We start from the raw sequence: 16,722 nt of genomic DNA on the forward strand, positions 1-16,722 counted from the left end.
TTTCAAAATTTCAAAATCTCAATATCTCAATATCTGAAAATTGAAGTTCCAAAATTCAAAATTCAAGTATTTATGGTCGGTGGATGATGTGTTAATATAGAAAGTTAACTAAAAATGGAAAAATAAAATTAGAATTTAACATTTTCCATTCCTTCCTGCCCTTCACTTGGACCAGATTTTATGTCACGTCCAATGATCTCATATCCCGTCCCATCTGTTTACGCGTAACCCCATCGAAACTGTGTACGATCGTCCCATGATTCATGCTTCTGCACCACTTACGCAACGCTTTAAAACCGCGTACTAAGCGGAGACGAGGAGTCTGCACGATGAAAAAGAGCGTGTCCCGGGGAAAAGAGTTCAGGAGATCAGCGAGTCTGGTGAGGGTACGATCGTGGAGGGAAGGAAGCGAGGAAAACAGACGCGATTAGTGAAACGGAGCGAGATGGAAGGTAGGTGAAAGGGAGCGGGCAAGATGTTGACGGTGCGAGATCGGTAGGAAGCGGATCGCGGTGGCCCTGTCTGGCCGCGAACGTCGCGATGCTAAGGACGACTCGCGACCGTCTTCGTAAGCACGTTCGATAGAACTTATTAGGAGAACGGCCTCTGTCTCCCCTCCCACGCGTCGCGACGTCGATTCTAGCGAGACGCTGTTACACACGCGTGTATATATACCTGCGTTACGCCGAAAAAACCTGGCCAGTCGTGTGCGACGTCTATCACCGTCTTCCACGCGGATTACATTCCGTGCTGTCAATCGGTTCCGACCACGACCGGGTTCCATTCTTTCTTCGGTGATCCAACGCACGAAACGATTTTGCAAAATTCTTGGAAGAATTGGAGGAACACCGGGACAAGTGGACAAATTGGAATCATAAACTTGGAAGATCTGAGAGAACTCTACATTTTAAAAATCCTTATTCAAGAGAGGAAGATCCTGGGAAGAAATTGGCATCGATTCGAAAATAATTGAACGGTGAAATTCGTCAGAAGGACGGAGGTAGTCGGAATTGTATAATCTGGAGACTATAAGAGGAAATCCCAGTGGAATTAAAACTAAAGAAAATTCCGAGAAAAATAGAAGCTTGTTGCAGTATTATCGTGGAATTAATACGATCGCGTTAATGATCCGGCGTTTTATCGTCGTTCAATAAATCAATCTTATGACATTGGTTAGTCTCTGCGATCCATCGATAAATGTTATCGTTCTTGCTGCTACGAAACATCGTAGAAAGATAAATAAAAGCTCGGGGTTCGATTTCGACTTCCGCAATTAAAGGAGGATCAGGAAGGAACTACTTGCGAGGAGTAACTCGAGGATGTGAACAAGTTGATCTTTGGAAAAGTATCGCATCGTTCGTTCAGAGTTTTGCCAAGCGACACCGACACGTTTCCCTTCTTTTTTCCTTTGTTTGGAAATTCGGAATTCATCGTTCGAGGACACGCGTGAGTACATTTATGTTGAGCGAATTCCGTGATTACGCTCGCGTGCAAAATCATTCCGCGTTGATAAACGGTGAACACCGAACTGAAAACGTTTCGCGTTACGTAACTGAATGGACTTTCGACGCGGAACGGGATTAAGATACGTCCTCCTGATTTCGTTATCGGGGGTTTTAATGACGCTGAAAATGGATTCATCGTGTCGCGTGCAGATATCCGATCGAATGTACATCGATCAATGATCGACGCTCATGAAGCTACCTGTTGTAAATATTTCAACGTACGTTGACGTTTAGGAGTATAGACACTTGAAAAATTTCAAATGAATTAGCAATTAATATTGGAGCTTTGAAGATTTTAGAAGTGCGCTAAACAAAGATTTAATCACACGTTAATTAGCGATACGATTAGGGTAGATATTATTAATAGAATAACAATTAATCACATTTTCCCACACTTTTAATTTATCTTCTTCCTATAATTAACGATTTATTTAGTTAAAAATAATTCAATTGTTTGCAAAATTTAACACTTTTATTATTAAGGGTGTTTGTCGTTGCTTAATGAGAAGCTTTTATTGTTATTTTTTTTTCTGTTTAATTAATAAATAATAAATTGTTATTTCATAATTTTTGAAATGTTACTGCCTTATTATCAGTTACAATTATTAAAAATTGCTAAATTTATAGTTTATGATATAACATAAATTAAATAAGAAAAATCATTATTATTAAAATGTTTAGATATTGTTTATTAATAGTAACATCTAAGGTATGTCTATTCTGTAGATTTCAATTTGACAATTAAATTTTTCTTTAAAATAGTCGCTTTATCTATAACCAATCATGTTTTAAAAAGGAAAATGTCTATATCGGTGTATTTGTGATTACTTATCATGGTAATGGCACCTTGAAGTTAACGAGGTACCGGTAGTAACGTAATACAACTATACAAAGCGAAACCTTGCTGAAACACTTTCAAATCGCCTGTAAATAGCATTTGTAACAATTCTATGATGCGACAAATAGCGCACTTCCACAGTTCCTGAAAAGGATTGTTTACAAAATCTATGTAGGAAATCGTTAAAGTGTCATAACACTAAACAATGCATAATTTGCCTTTGTAGAGGTTACTTGCAAATTGCAAATATTTACAGTAAATTGTATAAATATTTGTATTTACTTAATCATTATAGTAATTGCTTGTGTATCATACTTTTTTGAAAGTGATATCATGAAGTGAGTATTGAATTGAAATTAATAATTTTAATGCTACATTACGTTGAATTGGGATGAATCATGAAATTTGAATCGTCAGTTTAACAATTTTAGGATGAAATAAAAGGTGAGGTAGTTGATAAAATATGATATCCTGAAAAACATTCTAAAACACGTACTGAAATAAAATGAACGTATCGAGTGTGTACAAAAAGACCAAGGAGCGTGTTATGACGGGGAACGATGATTGATGATTTTAAAATTCAATTTTCGTTTGTTTGCTTCGATTAACATCTTGCGGATTAGTAAACGTGTTATAGTTAGCAGCGTGTCGAATCCGATAAGCGCTAATTCGTTAATTTGATCTGCAAACTTTTCGTGGATTTTATATTGTTTTGTGAATAACATCGTCAAAATTAATTTTCAAACTATACACAGGACTCAAAAGAATTCAAAAATAAAACATAAAAATAATAAATCATCATTTCCTATAATTTACAAATTTTCAAGTATTCAAATAGTAAAATTGCAAACTAATCACACTTTTATTATAAAAAATTCATTTACTGCAAAACTACAGATAAAAAAATACAATAATTGAACAATGCTCACAATTATTGATTATTATTTATCATTTTCGATCAATGAACAATAATTATTAACAATCATGTATAATTAGGAAGAAAAAAAAGTTAATTATTTGCAGTTTTAAATTACTCAGAAAAATTTAAAAGAATGAATATAAATATACTGTGCAGATCTATGACTCCGTTGTGTCAGAGTAGATTTTCCTCTGCGTATCAGTCGCATAACAGCCGGCTGTACCGGAAATCAGCGATCCCGGCTTTCGTGAAACTATGTACGTGTCGACCGAATATTAAAGTGCACCTTTATCGAGGAATGCGGTTAACAGCTGATCGCATAGGGAAATGACGTGTTCAGAGGTAATTGAGTGTTGCATGATTACGTGCATCAATGCGCGAGACGAAGTAATACTACCTTGCAATTCTTTTCACTTTTTTTTCATCCCGACATCTGTTATTAGGTGAAGTCTTGTTGAGTTTCGATCAGCATTTACTGCTGATTATGATATGATCCGAATAACTAGTGATCGTAGTTTACAACATTTTTTCCCTTCATTTTCGTTCTCGAGTAAGCCATTAAATACAGTTCTGTTCAATTTCAATTCAATTTCGTTGCATTTCTGTGATTGCAATTTGATTTTGGTCATGTATTTCGTGGAATTAGATGAATTAATGGTTTTTTAACTATCGGTTATAATGCAAAAAGTTTCAAATTTTTCTGAAATAAGTTGATAAAATTTTAACGTGCGAATACCTACTTTAATATTTCCCTTCCCGTAGTATCTTTCAGTTAATGAATCAAAATTTATATAATATTATAGCACCAATGAAGTGCAAAAAAATAAATAATATTTCCTTTTTTTATCATTTTTCACGATTTCTCCGCTAAAAAACATATATGTATTTGTTTATTTGCTTAAAAGTGATTAATTCAACCTTGCGACCACCTGTGAAAAGAAAAAAGAAACGAAAACTCAACTTTTGTTTTACCAGCTTCTGAATAAAGAAACAAATTTTCTTTCTGCCATGCGTTTCATATAATTGTCAGCTTAGATATTATTTCAAGTGCCGTTTCAGACTTATCTTGTAAATCCAGGCAATTATAAACAACTTACAAAGTATAAATTACACAATTAAGATATTAAATAGAAGGCTTACAATGTGAAAACTATACTAATCCCTTGATTAAGTTTATCATGTAAGTAGATCAATCTTGATTCAAAAAATATGCTAGCAAAGTGATTTCATTACAAATGATATAATCACTGATGAGAAGCAAGAAAATTTAAAACCTGAAAAGTACATCAATTTTTTAATTAAAACTTTTCCTATAAGTAGTATTAAGTATGATGACATAAAATTATCGCTAAATAGAACTTATGTCATATTAGTCTGAAGCTTGAAGTTCGAGGAATATGATTATGCAAATCCTTCATTAATATGCTTAATACAGAATGACTAATTGCAATCATAGCAAGCAATGAATCACAGTGAAATTTCTGCATTGTTCCTTTATAAATTTTAATTAGGATCCTTAACAAAAAGTATTATTGATAGTTTAGTATAATGTTTAGAGAAAGTACAATTAGTAGATGTCCAATACATATGGTGTCATTGCAGTAAACAATTATAGCAATGCTAATTAGCAACCACTATCTACTAGAATGCGTAATTTAAAATAATTTATATAATTTAATAATAATATGAATTTTAAGAAAATTATGGTTATTAAAATTCCTCTGAATAATTGGGCCATTCGATTTGCAATCACCGAATAGAATACAGTATTATTTAGAATTTTCCCAGGAAAAGGGAGTCAATTCTTCTGTGACCTTTTGTTCACCACGCTCGTGTGAGTTTCCATGAGCCGACCACGACAATTCGTGCTGATATTATCCCATGATATCGACATTTAAAACTCTCGAGATCCTAGATTCCCGTGTATTAGCCGTATTCGTAGTTCTCGGTGCAACTGGAGTCCAGTATAATTCTCCCTAACTGGCAGCTCACTCGTGACTCCTTTCCGTCCCTTGCTTGCATCAGAATATTTATTAGCCACATCGTGAGTCCTTTTCTGCTTCCTGACATTAGAAAGTCCCCCGTGGAATTGTACGCTGAAACGTTCCCGTGGAAGCGTTCAAGGATACAACATCCGTCTCGACTCGCGATGCAATAATCGTATGCACATTCAGACGATATCTCGATACGATCAATTGCTCAATGCTGCTTTGATCTCGTCGATTTAACGAATCCAGTCATTACAGATTGTGGAAAAGTACCTGGGGATGGGAGAGACAGAGGAAGCTGCAGGTGCTTGGGAAGTTGTGGGTTTCATGGGACAGTTCAGATTTTTAATTTGCAATTTTTCTTACTTTTTAAAATAGAAATTTATTATTTTTGTACTACTCTATTTTCCAGTATATTTATTTTTAATTCTTTTGTAAAATTCGTAATTACACACCATTCATTTTTTATGAAAATCACTCTTGACAAAAGAGAAATATTATTGAGAATAATTCAATGAAATTATTGCAACGCAAAAGAATATTAAATTCTACGTTATATTTATTGGTACAATCGAATGTACTAACACAGACTTTGACTTTTGCGCAATTCGTAATCCATTTGTTCCGTTCCAATTGCGCATATTTTTAACTAAACGGTATCTTCTTCCGCTAAAATGAAGCACAAAGAGAAAATGTGGAATTCCTTTGTGCAGAAGAATAATATTTGTAATTAAATAGCCTGACGTAAGAGTACACGTGAACGGTGCATTCATAGTTTGCTTAGTATTGTTAATTATCGGTGTTAATAATGCATCTGTATATTCTGTAGCCATGAAATAAGAATCTCAAGTGGATGATCCGAAGATATCATCTAATTTCTATGTCTTGTAAATATTATCTTAATTTTTACATATGACGTCAAAATATTTTTGTCGATTATCAAATTTGCACACGCAGATGATTCTTTAAGGTCCACTTAACGATAAGAATAAATTCATAAATGACGTTTCAAATCGTGATGGAAAGTTTTCATAGATAAAATGACCATCTAAATTGTTGATATATTAAATTGAAACATGAATGACTCACAATTTGAACATTGTTCCTATCATTGAGTCACATGTATCAGTTTCGTCGATGTCTCTGCCTCCACTTAGGAGATGTTCTTGAGTTTATCTTTTTTCATATAATATCTATTAAAAATCTTCAAAAATGTCTTAATATTGGCAGTCAAATTTTTATACTGTACATATAAATTTTAATATGTAAAATCGTCTCGAATCTTATTTTACGAAATTTAAATATTGAAATATACAGGTAGGTCTCGATTAGTGCGAGTAATAAATTCTAGAAATTGTTCGTATTATTTGAATTCATACTTCATTACTTGAAATATAGAAATTGGTTCTTAGTTAAAGAAAATATACGATCAAAATTTTGAAATATACCTTTCATACGTGTATTATTAAAATACAATAGCATAAACATGTTTATTATTTTCTTAAGTATTTCAACAGTGTTGATTGCACTTTCTTCTGCGTTTTCATATCTTCGTATATGTGATGATAAACCCGCAGTATTTTATCCAAGTCTCTGTTAAGTCTTCATATCTGGATCGAAAAGAGTCTCGCAAGCCTCGCATTAACTGAATTTTTGTTCGCATTAAATGCGACCTGGTATCATTTTAAAATTCGCACTAAATCGAATATCGCACTATGTGAACTCGCATTAATCGAGACTTACCTGTATAATTAATTATTTTGACTATAATTAGCAAAACTACAGTTTAATATTGTAATTATTTTGCAAATTCATTTGCAAAATTCATTAACTCCAAAAATAAAAAGTAGGAAAATTGATGAAATGTACAAAGTTAAGCATCGATCAAGTGCTTTGGTATTAAAATTTAAAAAAATTCAAAAAGTAGAGTTGATCTATTTGGCAAATGTGGCGGAATTTGTCAGCTCATATAAGGAATTATCTATTGACCGAGTAAAACGTCAGGTTTCTAGGTTTAATAGGCGCAGTGAAAATATACATGTATAGTCAGACAGGTTGAAGCTTTAAGTCTCAAGGATACGAATAGTGATACTGGGTCAATTTTGACCCACAGCTGGAAAATGTACACAAGAATGAAATTAAACGTTTATTCAAATTTTTATTAAGAAGTACCAGGCGTTACAGGTTTTACAATAAACGTAAATTGAAATGTTGTTATCGATATAAAATTGTAAAGCCTTTTTGAAGTGTCTTAATATTTTCAAAAGGTATTGTTCATTACGTATTTCGATAATAAATGTAATATTCGCTTGACGTAATTACTTTCGCAAGAATATTATCTTGTTAAATGATTAGCAGGCAGACGATAATGAATCAATAGATAATTAGATAGTGATTTGAATGATTTCTTTTTAATAGTGATAAAAGGTATTAAGATCTCTTAAACCCGGTACTTAGAATTGTTGACATCTGTCGTATCAGTAATTTATTTTTCGAATTTTCTGTCGGTTTTATCTTGCGCAAGCTTTAAATATTTGCGATTGTTAAATTCATTTCGAAAATACTTTCGTGAAGTGGAAAAAATAGCAGAAAAATATTTCCGAATGTAAAATGAAAATTATTCATTGTTTTATAAAAAGAAAAAAGAAAAATGAAATATCCTAAGATTTTCTTTAATTAAGTAAAAATTTTGATGAATTTATTCTGAGCAATGTAATATTTTTTTTTCAGATTCATCATGGGGAACGATTCAAAGGAACAAGCCACAGGAAGTCCAATGCAGGAGTTCAACAGCAGGTAACATTTATTTTGTATTCAATTATAGATACAGTAAAGCAAGTAGTATTGTTAGCAGTATAGCATTGAAAGGTATAAAGAAGTAACATATTATATACATTTGTGCCTTTTTTTGTTATCAGTACTAAAATAGCTGCTGTTGTGATTGGAGATTACAATGAAAAGGATCAATTGTACAATCCCTTCGAACATCGTAATAAGAAGAATGCTAATTCGTAAGTATTTTTACATTGTTACAAAAGAAAAACTTGAAAACTTTGATGTTTTCAAGAATTAAAATTTCCAAAAATAACGAAAATTAATTACTGAGAATTGGAAAAGAAAAATATTAACCTATCACAGTAAAAATTGATTGATATATAACAAATGGAATGCAACATTCGTGCACGTGATGCATCTGCTCAAGGCATTTAATGACTGTCGTTACGTATCATTATGATAACATTTTTTTAAACGTTATCATCTGTTTAATAACATGTCATGTCAACAGAAAATTTTCCTCATTCCTGAACTGCACTGTGCAAAATAAAATATTTATTTACCTGAAAACGAATGTGTCTCTGTTCCATGGAACACATAATTCAAAATAACAAATAATTAAATTTCTACAGGGATCCATCACCCGTAATATTAGAAATTCTTTAACATACCTAATTAGTAATTATAAATAACAGCTATAATAAAATATACTGAAAATAATAAACAATTGACAATTACCATATTAAAATCGAAATTTCTTTACAAGATACATAATTAAATGATATGTTAACAATATTAAAAAGAATATATTATCTTTTTACAAAAATAAAACAATTCTCAAAGAAAATCTCTCAAAAAGGCAACATTCTTTCACGTTACAGAGATCTGGGTGCGGTGGCGCATTTATTAAAATCGTCCTTGGGCACAGGTATCCTCGCGATGCCAAACGCAATAAAGAACGGTGGTATTCTGTTCGGTGGAATTGGAACGATAATAATCGGTATGATATGCGCCCATTGTGTCCACATACTGGTCCGTTCGTCCCACGTGCTTTGCAAACGAACGAAAACACCCCAGATGACATACGCTGAAACCGCGGAGGCTGCGTTTCTTTACGGTCCGAAACCTGTCCGACCTTTTTCGAACGTCAGTCGGATATTCGTGAATGCAGCATTGTGTGCCACCTACGTGGGCGGTTCGTGTGTTTACGTGGTGTTCATATCGACCTCGATCAAACAGGTAAGCTTATCGCATTATTCTTTGTAGAATCAATTTTTTTTTTATATTGATATCATCGAAATATGTCGCTTTTCGCTTGCGTCATTGACACCTCGGTATGTCATGTTACACGCGAATCGAGGTTGTCGAATTAGGTGATGAAAGAATTCATATTGATGATATTGATAAACTGAATGTCAAAATGATAACGTTCACTCGTTTGCCCGAAGAGTAGGTACTCGTATTTACACGAGTGGAAAGATTCGCATCCGCGCGTGGGGTAGTCCAGTGTACAAAACTTGAGATAAAAATTGATAAAATGACACTGTTGATACAATCTTTTATTTATTATTTTTATCAGCTTTTAAATAATTCATGCTTCATTTCGTATACAAATATTTTTCCCTTCGTCGGTGTATAACAATTGTTAAAAATAAATTTAAACAATAATTTTATCTTTTTGAATATATCATATACACATTATGGAATACGATATTGAAAACTAATGCCGCGTATAAATTACATTAATCAGCTTAAAGGCATCAAAGACATGAAACCAGTCTTTTAGATTTACAAAACCAGTTTAATTTGCAATCGTTTCGTTTCCTTCGTCCCCGTTCATCGTTACACCTGCATCTTTCTCCTTTTTTTTTCCTTGATCACAATTGAAAATCTGTGCCAACGCGTAGCCTCAAGACTCGTTCTGACTCGTTTGACTCGTAAAAGTCCGGTTTGCTTCTCTTTGCCCGGGAACACAAAGTAATTGGAATTCGTTTAAACAAGTTTTAAACAAATAATTGGAAACCAGAATGCTAGGAGTGATGATTTATTGCAAATAAAGCTAGACAATTTTATGTATATTAATATGAGAAATAATAAATGGTCCTTAAATAAATATAAAATTTATAAATTGATCAAATTATGTCACACGTGTATTAGGACATTACGGTATTTAAACTTTCATTTTCTTTCATAATATGACCCAAATCGTCACGACGGAATTACCCATAATTTATAACTTTTGATATCCTTGTCGCATTAAATGAATCCTGTTTTTCTTACGAAATTTCTCCTTATTCGATTTCAGGTAGCCGATTATAACAGCGGTATGGACATACCAATTCGCATGTACATATTAACCTTGATACCCGCGGTGATACTGCTGGGACAGGTGCGAAATCTGAAGTACCTGGTCCCATTTTCCATGATCGCCAACATTTGTATGATGGTGGGATTCTCGATAACCCTTTACTACATCTTCATCGGCATCCAGATTTCATCGAACGTGAAATTACTCGCTTCGGTCGAACAGCTGCCCACGTTTTTCGCGACTGTGCTATTTGCCATCGAGGGAATCGGCGTGGTAAGTTGCGAAAAATTTGTATTTAGTTAAGAAAAAAAAAAAAACAATGTTGATGTATCGTGTAGAATAATGTAAATTAAATAATCTTCTATAGGTAATGCCAGTTGAAAATAGCATGGCAAATCCGCAACGTTTCCTCGGATGCCCGGGTGTACTTAATATAACAATGACAATTGTTGTATCCTTGTATGCGATATTGGGTGTGTTTGGTTATTTAACATATGGCGAAGAAGTGAGGGCAAGCATCACCTTGAACATCCCGATAGAAGACCTGTAAGTATTATTTCATTCAATTGTTAGTGAAATTAGGAGCGGCTGTAATTAGTACAGTGTCAAAATGAATCCTCGGTCGGCGGATCATGGAGAGAGCCACAATGCTCTTTTAAAATTATTCTTCCAATATATCAAACGCTTTGTTTAAAAGTTATACATTGTACTTTTATATATGTTTTGTGAGTTTGTGGTCTCGATTGACCCAGGCTTCGTCGTTCAAGGATTAATACAGATTAGCCTGTATATAAAACGAGCTACTTTCTTTTACAGGCTGGGTCAGGCAGTGAAACTTCTTATTGCATTGGCAGTGTTGTTCACTTATGGATTACAGTATTACGTGCCGTTGGAAATCATGTGGAAGGGTTTGAAAGATAAATGTAGTCACAAATACCAAGGCGTATGTGAAACAGTATTGAGGATAGTTATGGCTCTATTAACAGGTAAGAAACTTCCGTTCATTTTCAACTCTATGATCCTCCAATAAATTACTAATTACATACTGACAGAATTGATGAAAAAATAAAATTATTATTTTTATTAATCTATTTCATTTCTTTTAAGTATCTAACTTGTCAATTTAATTTCTATTAATCTATTTAACTTGCCAGTTTAATTATTTTAACACATTCGCATCGAGAAACGAGAATTCTCATTTTTTACCCCGATTTATATGAAAAATTTGTGAAAAATAGCCCGATGGGAATATGTTAAGTGACTTCCAAATAAAATACGTTATTGGACTTCAAATTTAAAAATTATTATCTATATATTTTGCATTGCATTGTTTTTCTTTTAATTTCATGGGTTACATTATATTTATTATTTTTAAACGAGTTGTATACTGGTAGACACAAAATGAAGAAGACATACACCGGTTCAGGTCATAATAACAGGTCACGGTTACCCTTCCGGTTATTACTGATTCACGCCGGTGAACGCGTACCAGACAAGTGTGTTACTTTCTTAAGGAACGAAAGAGAGAAATACAAGTTGTATGGAATGGAAAGATAGACGCAGACTTGACCAGGGAAATACCCGTTGGTCCTGTAACCGCATGACTCACTGACGCTCGTAAGCACCGTTCAGTGACTCGTGTTCGTTTACCTCATTGTAAAGCTATGCATTCATGCTTAAGTCCTTGACGTTTTGACTTTTCAATTTAATAACTTTGTTTACGTAACTGATGACGGAAGCAAATGATTTTGTGTCGTATAAATTACTAGTGTACTTTAACACTTTGACGGACACGTGTTCCACACGACTTGCGTCTCTTGTTATTGTAAGTTCCTTTTACCATCTAAAATGAAGTTATTCATAAATCTATAATTTATAGTTTCTGCACTGTACTCTGAGAAATTATTAGGTGTACGTTCCAAATTAATTCGGTGCCTTTAGTATTACGGTTTCTTACTTAATTAATATATTGAATTCGAATATTTGAAAAGTGATAAGACAGCATAATAATAATAACGATTATTTCAATAATTGGAATTCCCATGGCTTTTTAAAAATAAATCTTTAATCAAAATAAAGAAAAGGCACCGAATTAATTTGTACACCTAATACTATTGTTCAAGCTTAAATTTTGACATAATGGAGTGAAGATTAATATGTTATTTTACGAATTAAAATAATTAAACTTTGACAATATTTTTTTTCAATTTGCAAAATTCTTGTTATTATAAATAACCTAGGAAAAGTGAATTGAATTTTATTTTGTTTTTAACAATATTTTTCGTTTTTTGTTTTCAGTGGTGGTGGCTCTGATAGTACCGGAACTGGATCCATTTATATCATTGGTCGGTTCAATATTCTTCTCCATCCTTGGCATCAGTATACCAGCGATCGTTGAAACGATTTCCTGTTGGGAAGGTCACTTGGGTGCCTTCAAATGGAGGCTCTGGAAAAATTTCATCCTAGTAATGTTCTCGTTATTCGCGTTGATATTTGGTTCATGGATCTCCATACTAGACATTATAAAATTGTATCGTTAAACAAAGTGATCTAAGTCTGTCTTAGACTTTTATTCGAAATTTTCAAGACTTAAGTTTGATGTAGTGATAGAATTATCGAGATTAGAGCTTTTCTAAGGTGCTGCTCGTTCTTTGTGCAGCAATCGTGACAGAGTAATTATTATTATCGCGAGCATTTATTTTTTAAGAGTATCCATGTACATCCTGTATTTATTTTTACATCCCACTTAAGTATTTTCGTTCGTACCATTCCTCTAAGGATTTATTTTTTCTTTTTATGAGGGATCGAAGAAAGAGAAATTTTATTTATTGTAAATAGAAGAAGGATTTTTTTTTTTTAATGATACGCGGAGATACATATATTTTGGTAAGAATGAAACGATAAAGAGAAGAATTGTTTATTGTTGTAAATATACTTAAGGTACTGTAGTTACATTATAGACTAATATTAATCTTCTAAGGTACTAAAATATACAGTTAATTATTTTCTTGCATAAAGAGAAGAGACATGTTTGTATAAAGTTGTATAAAATTACTGAAAATTGTGAAATGTACAAAATTGATTTAATACTTCTGACAAAGTCTAAGGTATTAGAATGACTATTGTTAAATTAAATCCTGAGGATGTAGAATTTATCGAGTAACATTGTTGATAAGCATAAGTTGTACATATTATTTTTTTCTTAATAATTCTAGAAAGTAATTACAAAAGACAATCTAAATAATTATACATAAAATTGAAATTTATTTTCTTATTAAACTTCTCGATTTATCAAACAACTGTTATGGTACCAGAATTGAATAAATTTTTATACTGGGAGAAAAATTAAAATTTACCATCGTTTATGATCACGTCGTGTATTAAAATTGCGTAAACATTTGCCTTGGTCTTGATATCTGCGATGGTCGTCGTACAACATTATTTAATTGTGAATTCGACGATATAAAAATGGTCTGGGCATTTGTAGTTTTTGGATGCACTTTGCGTTGAGTGACGCCACGGAGAAGTATAGTTATGGAAATAATGTAAATTCCAACGACCAAAGGGATATACTGTATGTATTTTAGAAAATTTATTAGACGAAGTATTTGATATGTAAACGCTATTACAGATAGAGTTGGCGTGTTTCCCTGTGAAAATATTTGTTAATTGTTTCACCATTGTTATGTTTTCAAAAGTTCAATTATATTAGATCATCCCATAAGTAATCATCATTCATCTTGGATAAAGTAAACAAATACATAAAATATTCCTTTTGAATGTTTAAATAAAAGCAAAGAAACAAATCTTAATGCTTGTACTATTTTTTCATTATTTTATTTGAAAAAAGTTTAACCAAAAATCAATATGAATAATTAAAAATAAAAATCAATGTTTGCACTCTTCTCGACTGATCAAGAAAACGACATTATTTATGGAATGACAATATTTTAATACGTGATTTTATACGATGTACACCGTGATATAATTAAATAATGTGTTTTTGAAAAACTGAAATTAAAAATAAATATATAGATTTATGACATGTTTCTAAGAGAATCTTACATTTTCACACCACATGAGTGGAAAATATCCTTCACTGACGTTAGAAAGTAACTCCAATGGTTCTCTAGTCAATTTTAAATTCAATTGCGTTTTCTTTTGCCCAGAAAGTGGTGTTCCAGTGTATGGTTCAATGACAATATACGTTTTATGCAGATCTTCATTAGGGACCAAACCGCGAGCATAATTCAGAACTTCTGGATCAGCATGCAAAAAATGTGGCTCTGATAAAATTATAGGCACTTTCTGCAATATATTAAATGTAAATTACCAAGTACAGTTTTCCTCTTTTGAATTAGACTTTTAAATTATGAAATACTCGGAGTATTTTGAATATCTGATCCAAATCAATAGCCCTATTTTCAATATTACCTGACAATTAGTCACGTCGGTTAAACCCTGTGGCGGACATTCTAACTCATTATTTACAATTGGACAGTAACATTCCGAGTGATTTAAAAACCATACCCTTTCCTTCATAATAAATTGAGATCCGGTTATACCATGTATTGAAACGTCGTTCTCATAATCAGCTTCTATAGTCCTATATAAACATATATATGAAAAACATAAATCTTGCAGGTATGTAAATTTCATTCAGTGTTTCCTTAATAAGTGATTAACATTTTACAACTTCCTCATATTTTATATGCATAATTAACATACATGATTAAGATCAGTGATCAGCTGTGATTTAATATACGTGTGACCGTCGATATTATTTTTATGCAATATAAAATTTACATTTTTAGATAATCAACGATGCAATACCTGCACATTTCTGGAATAAAAGTTGAAACAAAAGGTAATGGTTCCACTAATGGTGCCCATGTAACAGTATCTGTTCCTTTTACTGTATTACAAGACTCTGTATTCCATAATGTCTGTACACGATGCCCATCATAAGATGTTATATTACCTAATTTTCTTATGTCTTGAAGACCTCTAGAAACTGTGAATGGTCCACGTAGAGAACCATTTATCTATCATAGAAAAATGTAATATTTAAGTATACAATGTAAATTAATTATACACGTTGAATCGAAATTAGTTTGAAAATTATTAACTAAAATACATATACCCTTTGGAATATACTGAGATAATAAACGTCTTCCCGATCGCCTTCTCTCAAAACTGGTGGTGGTTTTGCTTTTAAAGTTTTACATATCAGATTCAGTTCGGGATATTTCTTCGTATTGCACGTAACTTTAACTCCGCCGAAAAGTACATCTGTGGCTCGAGCTTTTAGAAAAATAGTACTATGATTTTGAAATAATTTTGGAATACTGTTACCGTATTTTTTCATAAAATCGGGTGGTAGAGATGTTAGCTATAAAATACGTATTTAATGGATAATGTGCATTTTAATTATAGTTAAGTAATTGATAGTAATAATTTCATTGGTACCACTATTGTTAACATTATGACTTACAGTTTGTATGGTACCAATGTACGCGGGATTTAATATCGTGACTTTATCGTGTTTAGAAACATTTATACTTCTATATTTGTTGAAAATATACGTAGATCTTGTAGTATATTTGATTTCATCCCTTTCTTCGTCGACATCTATTATTTGCTTTTCTTGAATTTCACTAAATATGAATAAATAAATTATTGTACATTTAGAAATTAATTTTAATTTAATTGTAAATATCTTTATTAAGTCTGGTTAAAAGTAAAAAATTTGTGAAATATTTCTTCAATGTTTTTACTTACTCGTAACTGAAGGGACCATATTCGACCATACGTGGATTTTCTCCCCTCATTACTTCATCAGAGTTAGTAACGTTAAATAAATAACAGGTGAAAGATAAGACCATAGGTGAAGACCATACTTCATACATTTTTGTACCTTCAACAAGCGGCAACTTCTATAAATTATTATTTTATTTAGATTAGCCGCTTTAGTAATCATGCGATTAATTGTGTTTCAATTGAGATCATTTTTAAAGCATTACTTACTTTTCGTATTTCATTCGATACAATCGTTAAAAGTATCTCTTCTGAAATTAAAAATGAACTCAAAACGATTAGGAAAACACCAATACACAATTGAAAAATCATCACTCCTATATTATACTTCTTTAAAATATATTTTATTAACAATATTCACTATTCTTCTCTTTTACTAACAATAATTGTATACCATCTTATTTAACGACTTTAAATATTATTTTTTCACTTATTCTATATTTCACGTAAGAAGATTTCTCCTGGCAAATGAAATGGAAAAGTTCTTGCATAATCTACTTTTATATTAAAATTTCTACGCTTCGTGACTCAGTCTCGTTAATAATAAATAATACCCTTGCATAGCTATGTGC

General features: G+C 32.1%; 2 protein-coding genes across 3 annotated transcripts; one reads left to right on the forward strand and one right to left on the reverse strand.

Annotated features, from left to right (window-relative positions):
• The first annotated feature begins 320 nt into the window (after positions 1-320).
• On the forward strand, positions 321-14,382 carry LOC114874320 (proton-coupled amino acid transporter-like protein pathetic). 2 transcript variants are annotated; one of them, XM_029183506.2, is made up of 8 exons: positions 321-452; positions 7,981-8,046; positions 8,169-8,261; positions 8,907-9,264; positions 10,331-10,606; positions 10,701-10,879; positions 11,150-11,319; positions 12,632-14,382. In XM_029183506.2, exons 2-8 carry the CDS (start codon positions 7,988-7,990, stop codon positions 12,871-12,873), a joined length of 1,377 nt encoding a protein of 458 aa, XP_029039339.1. In that variant the 5' UTR covers positions 321-452; positions 7,981-7,987; the 3' UTR covers positions 12,874-14,382. The 2 variants fall into 2 exon arrangements, with proteins under 2 accessions (XP_029039339.1, XP_029039338.1); XM_029183505.2 differs by lacking the exon at positions 321-452 and adding an exon at positions 505-1,446.
• LOC114874322 (sensory neuron membrane protein 2-like) lies at positions 14,379-16,423 on the reverse strand. The gene is made up of 7 exons (XM_029183508.2): positions 16,361-16,423; positions 16,115-16,269; positions 15,828-15,990; positions 15,477-15,725; positions 15,167-15,378; positions 14,768-14,939; positions 14,379-14,641 (listed from the first exon to the last, which is right to left on the reverse strand). Exons 2-7 carry the CDS (start codon positions 16,240-16,242, stop codon positions 14,384-14,386), a joined length of 1,182 nt encoding a protein of 393 aa, XP_029039341.2. The 5' UTR covers positions 16,243-16,269; positions 16,361-16,423; the 3' UTR covers positions 14,379-14,383.
• Between the last annotated feature and the right edge of the window lie 299 nt (positions 16,424-16,722).

This window comes from Osmia bicornis, chromosome 3 (assembly GCF_907164935.1).
Source record: "Osmia bicornis bicornis chromosome 3, iOsmBic2.1, whole genome shotgun sequence".
Taxonomy (NCBI): Eukaryota; Metazoa; Arthropoda; class Insecta; order Hymenoptera; family Megachilidae; genus Osmia; species Osmia bicornis.